The sequence below is a fragment of the Bombina bombina genome, chromosome 3 (genome assembly GCF_027579735.1).
Source record: "Bombina bombina isolate aBomBom1 chromosome 3, aBomBom1.pri, whole genome shotgun sequence".
Taxonomy (NCBI): Eukaryota; Metazoa; Chordata; class Amphibia; order Anura; family Bombinatoridae; genus Bombina; species Bombina bombina.
Genome location: NC_069501.1, coordinates 1,057,921,128 through 1,057,927,127, shown reverse-complemented (window position 1 = coordinate 1,057,927,127; position 6,000 = coordinate 1,057,921,128). Strand labels below are relative to the sequence as shown.

Sequence of the window (6,000 nt, the reverse complement as noted above, 5' to 3'; positions counted from 1 at the left end):
AGGTGTCCGCGGAGCAGTATCCTGGTATAGTGTCAAACAGAGGATGATTAAACACTCTGAATAGATCGTGGTGGAGTTAATCCAAAAAGTATGTGTCCAAAAGGTGAAATGATTCCAAATACAGCAAATGTGTTGATAAGTCAAACATATAGTGAAGGTAATCGTTGGAAAAATATATAACAAACTCAGAAAAAAATCAAAACTGTTGAAAATGTGTCCAAAAAAAGGAAAAATATAAAAATATAAAAAAAGAAAAATATGTGAAATGTCAATCACTGAGTGTCTGAAAAAAAGCTGATGTGATGTGTAGAAAACAGCACAAAAAAAAACACTATTAATTCCAATCAAACGTGTCAAAGTGTCAGAAGATGTTGAGACATTTGTCTAATTGGTGCAAAAGGTTCACTCACAGAACGGGAGAAAATCAAGATGGGGATATACCTGTGAAAGAAAAAGTATATCCAATGTGTAGCAGATTCACAAATGTTGGATTCAATTAAATAAGGCTTACCAGTGCAGGTCTATGCGTTTCGGCCCTTCCTAGGCCTTTATCAAGACTGGTTTCTTGCAATTACTGATGGCCTTATATAGCGGTATCAAACAGATGACCGGATGTCCGATATACTTAATACTTCCGGTTCACTGCTTTATATTATCTATAGATTACTCTATTATAAAGAAGCGCTATAATACTTTTGTTAATGTACAATTGACAGTGTGCCATTTAAATATATAAAATAAGGCATATATCGTTTCTTGAATGATAATACTTAGCCTCCGTATCTGAGTGACATCACTTCCGGTCGGGAAAGGTTGCCGCAAATTACAACAGATTCAGATACTAAATTAATAGTTTTAATAAATAACTTTGAACTGTTAGTGTCAAATATATGTCAGTATCATTAGGCTCGATTATATAGGAGAGATTACGGTATACGCATATTTATAGCCGTTCCGATTTTCAGACTATCCCATTGGTAGTGACGTCACCGTTAAACTCACTGACAATAGGAAATGTATGAGGGTGTGCATCCTTATTTAGATTCGTCATAGTGCTCAATAATTGATGGAAATAGAGGTGTGTGAGATTGAGCTTTCTTGATTGGTATGTGATGTACCTGATCCAATATTTCACTAGTTGATGTACCTATTCTGAAACGTCACCTTTACACAGACTATTTATGGGGAATAGATGTTTCCATTAGTCCTACTAAAAATAAATCTAAATAGGTGTCGTAGTGAACTACTTGAGCTCACTGTAGAAAAGAGAGATGGCTAAGAGGAAACAGAATTTAGACAAATGTATTGGTAGATGAATTGCTGCGGGGGCACACATACTTAGTGTTAACTAAATATACTTTTTTCCACCGCTAAGCAAATCTTGCCAATCATATGGGAGTGTCTCAGGAAGTATTAAGAATATATAGTGGCTAAGAGGAGACAGAATTAGAACAAGTGTATTGGTAGATTATTACATCTTGCTCTAGGATGTAAGCAAAGTTGCTGCCGGGAAATACATACTCAGTGTTACCTGAATGTATTTCGCTGCAAAAATCCCTCACCGCTAAGTGAGTCTTAACACTAATATGGAGGTGTCTCAGGATATATTAAGAATATGTAGTGACTCCAAATCTTATGCGCTGGATTAAGCTTAATATATGATTTAATATGGGAAAAGGCCCAGGATGGTATTTCATAAACAGTCAGTATTTAATAGTGGTAGATTATCCTGAACGATGAGAAAGCCTATAATGACTCAATCCTGAATCTACTATGCCTTAATCAAACTTGATTCGTCTGACTAAATATTAGGGGCTCAACCCTCTACTGGCCACCTTTGAGAGATTATCTATGTTGATTAATGAAGTAAGGACTTCTAACCTGATACATAAAAAATGTTAATCTTATAAATACATATAATAAAATTAAAGATTAAAAGGTTATCTCATATCTGAGATTGGGATAATTTCCTATAGGTGAAGATTCTGAGGGGAGGGGGAATTGTATTCATATCAAGGGAGAATGATCCAGTTACTCAAGGTCATATAAACCCAGACGAAATGATAGCCACAAGGCAGACGATCAATTATGTAAGATCTGACCAAGGAATTAGCGTGAGTTTGCTCCTAATTTGGAGAAGGTGAAATAGTGGCTATGGGAAGAGATAGCCAATAGGGAAGAACTGTATGATTACATTCTAGGGATTATGTTGAAGATCCCTATATCCCTATATCTGTGATTAATACTACGTTGCAGGCTCATAAATCTGTTTCTAGAAAGATCTATTATCGAGTTTGGAAGACTTACATTTCATGGTGCTCTTCTCATAAATTCTCTTGGCATTCTTTTAGAATTCCTAGAATTTTTTAGTTTCTTCAGGATGGTTTAGATAAGGGTTTGTCTGCAAGTTACTTGAAGGACAAACTTCTGCTCTTTCTGTCCTATTCCACAGAAAATTGCTAATCTCCCTGATATTCATTGTTTTGTACAGGCTTTCGTTCATATCAAAGCCTGTCATTAGATTAATCTCTCCTCCCTGGAGTCTTAAATTGGCTTTGAAGGCTTTACAGGCTCCTCCGTTTGAGCCTATGCATTCTCTGGACATTATTTTGCTTTCTTGGAAATTGTTGTTCCTTTTAGCCATCTCTTCTGCTAGAAGAGTTTCTGAATTATCTGCTCTTTCTTGTGAGTCTCCTTTTCTAATTTTTCATCAGGATAAGGCGGTTTTGCGGACTTCATTTACATTTTTACCTAAGGTTGTGAATTCTAACAACATTAACAGAGAAATTGCTGTCCCTTCCTTGTGTCCTAATTCTAAGAATTCTCTAGAGAGATCTTTATATTCTTTGGATGTGGTAAGAGCTTTGAAATATTATGTTGAAGTTATTAAAGATTTCAGGTAGACTTCTTGTCTATTTGTTATCTTTTCTGGTTCAAGGAAAGGTTAGACGGCTTCTGCCATTTCTTTGCAATTTTGGTTAAAGCCTTTTGATTCATCATGCTTATTTGGAGTCGGGTTACATAGTTTTAATTTCCTGGGCTTTTAAGAATGAAGTTTCTGTTGATCAGATTTGCAAAGCAGCAATTTTGTCGTCTTTGCATACATTTACTTAATTCTACCATTTCAATGTTTTTTTTTCTTCTTCTTCAGAAGCAGTTTTTGGTAGAAAAGTTCTTCAGGCAGTTGTTTCAGTTTGATTCCTCTGCTTATAATTTCAGTTTTTTTTCTTAATAAAGATTAAAACTTACTTTCAGCGGAATTGGCTGTCTTTATATTTATCCCTCGCTCTCTAGTGACTCTTGCGTGGAGTTCCACATCTTGGGTATTTGCTATCCCATACGTCACTAGCTCATGGACTCTTGCCAATTACATGAAAGAAAACATAATTTATGTAAGAATTTACCTGATAAATTAATTTCTTTCATATTGGCAAGAGTCCATGAAACCCACCGTTTTTATGGTGGTTATGATTTTTTGGATAAAGCACAATTATTCCAATTCCTTGATGATTTTTACTCCTTTCTTTATCACCCCACTTCTTGGCTATTCGTTCATCTGAAATGTGGGTGTGGTGAGGGGTGTATTTATAGGCATTTTGAGGTTTGGGAAACTTTGCCCCTCCTGGTAGGATTGTATATCCCATACGTCACTAGCTCATGGACTCTTGCCAATATGAAAGAAATGAATTTACCAGGTAAATTCTTACATAAATTATGTTTTTTGTATTTTTTTGTATTTTTTTTTACTTTTACTAACCATTGTAACGTGTGTCATGGCGCACAAGTTTTGATTATACAGAGGTTTACGGAACAATCAAGTCTAAAATAAAACTTTCATGATTCAAAATAGGGTGTGTAATTTAAACAACTTTCCAATTTACTTTTATCACCAATTTTGCTGTGTTCTCTTCATATTAGTTGAAAGTAAAACCTAGGAGGCTCATATGCTAATTTCTTAGACCTTGAAGGACACCTCTAATCTGAATGCATTTTGACAGTTTTTCACCACTAGAGGGCATTAGTTAATTTCTGTCATATAGTAACATTGAGCTCACACACGTGAAGTTACCTAGGAGTCAGCACTGATTGGCTAAAATGCAAGTCTGTCAAAACATCTGAAATATGGGGCAGTTTGCAGAGGCTTAGATACAAGGTAATCACACAGGTAAAAGTGTATTAGTATAACAGGGTTGGTTATGCAAAACTGGGAAATGGGTAATAAAGGGATTATCTTTATAGAACAAATATTCTGGTGTTGACTGTCTAATATCTCAGCTTAGGCTAGTCCTAGCTCCTTGGAACAATAACTGATGTATAAACATTTTGTACATTCTTGTTCCTTGGACTTAGTCCTTAAAGTGATGGAAAAAAAAGTAGGATTTGCCAGCACTAAAAATAAAGGTGACTTTTTACAACAAAAAAAAATATGTAAGTCACCTTTATTGCACCACGGCTTCACTGCCAACTTGTGGTAGCCTACAGCACAGTTCAATTTTTTCAATGAGGTGGGTGTTATATCCACCTTTTAGCCAATAGCTGTGCTTGCCATAAAACTTTGCTGGCCACACAACTTTTGTGAACAAAAGTCACCTTTTGTTTTAGTTCTGGTAAATCCTAGCAATTTTTTTTTTTATGTAGACAAGTCCTAATATGACAAAATTCACTTTTAGGGTAAATTTATGACATATTCAAACCCTCCCCATTATAAATTTGTTTTAGGGGTACCTAGGTCAATATAGTGAGTATGCAGAACATTTCAGGTTTGAGACCATTATTTAAAGGGACAGTCAAGGCCAAAAAAAACTTTTATTTTTCAAATAGGGCATGTAATTTTAAACAACTTTCCAATTTACTTTTATCAACAATTTTGCTTTGTTCTCTTGGTATTCTAGTTGAGAGCAAACCTAGGAAGGCTCATATGATAATTTCTAAGCCCTTGAAGGCCGCCTCTAATCACATGCTTTTGTATTTGCTTTTCACAACAGGGGAGAGTAGTTCAGGTAAACCATATAGATAGCATTGTGATCACGCCCGTGGGTTGTGGCAGACACTGCACTAATTGGCTAAAATGCAAGTCAATAGATAATAACTCAAAGTCATGTGATTAGGGGCGGTCAGGAAATGCTTAGATACAAGATAGTCACAGCAGTAAAAAACATAATTTATGCTTACCTGATAAATTTATTTCTCTTGTAGTGTATCCAGTCCACGGATCATCCATTACTTGTGGGATATTCTCCTTCCCAACAGGAAGTTGCAAGAGGATCACCCACAGCAGAGCTGCTATATAGCTCCTCCCCTCACTGCCATATCCAGTCATTCGACCCAAACAAGACGAGAAAGGAGAAACCATAGGGTGCAGTGGTGACTGTAGTTTAATTAAAATTTAGACCTGCCTTAAAAGGACAGGGTGGGCCGTGGACTGGATACACTACAAGAGAAATACATTTATCAGGTAAGCATAAATTATGTTTTCTCTTGTTAAGTGTATCCAGTCCACGGATCATCCATTACTTGTGGGATACCAATACCAAAGCTAAAGTACACGGATGATGGGAGGGACAAGGCAGGAACTTAAACGGAAGGAACCACTGCCTGTAGAACCTGTCTCCCAAAAACAGCCTCCGAAGAAGCAAAAGTGTCAAATTTGTAAAATTTTGAAAAGGTGTGAAGCGAAAACCAAGTCGCAGCCTTGCAAATCTGTTCAACAGAGGCCTCATTTTTAAAGGCCCAGGTGGAAGCCACAGCTCTAGTAGAATGAGCTGTAATCCTTTCAGGGGGCTGCTGTCCAGAAGTCTCATAGGCTAAGCGTATTATGCTCCGAAGCCAAAAAGGAGAGGTTGCTGAAGCTTTTTGACCTCTCCTCTGTCCAGAGTAAACGACAAACTGGGCAGTAAAACTTCAAGGCACGGACTACGTCCAGATTATGCAAAAGTCGTTCCTTCTTTGAAGAAGGATTAGGACACAATGATGGAACAATAATCTCTTGATTGATATTCC

At 36.6% G+C, this 6,000-nt stretch overlaps 1 protein-coding gene across 1 annotated transcript in view; it reads right to left on the bottom strand.

Moving 5' to 3' along the window:
* Positions 1-353: 353 nt before the first annotated feature.
* The window catches only part of LOC128652610 (cell division cycle-associated protein 7-like), a 144,447-nt gene continuing 138,800 nt past the window's right edge, over positions 354-6,000 (bottom strand). The window contains exon 9 of the mRNA XM_053705542.1: positions 354-441. Coding sequence (XP_053561517.1) covers positions 354-441 — 88 coding nt within the window. The remainder of the gene's footprint in view (positions 442-6,000) is intronic.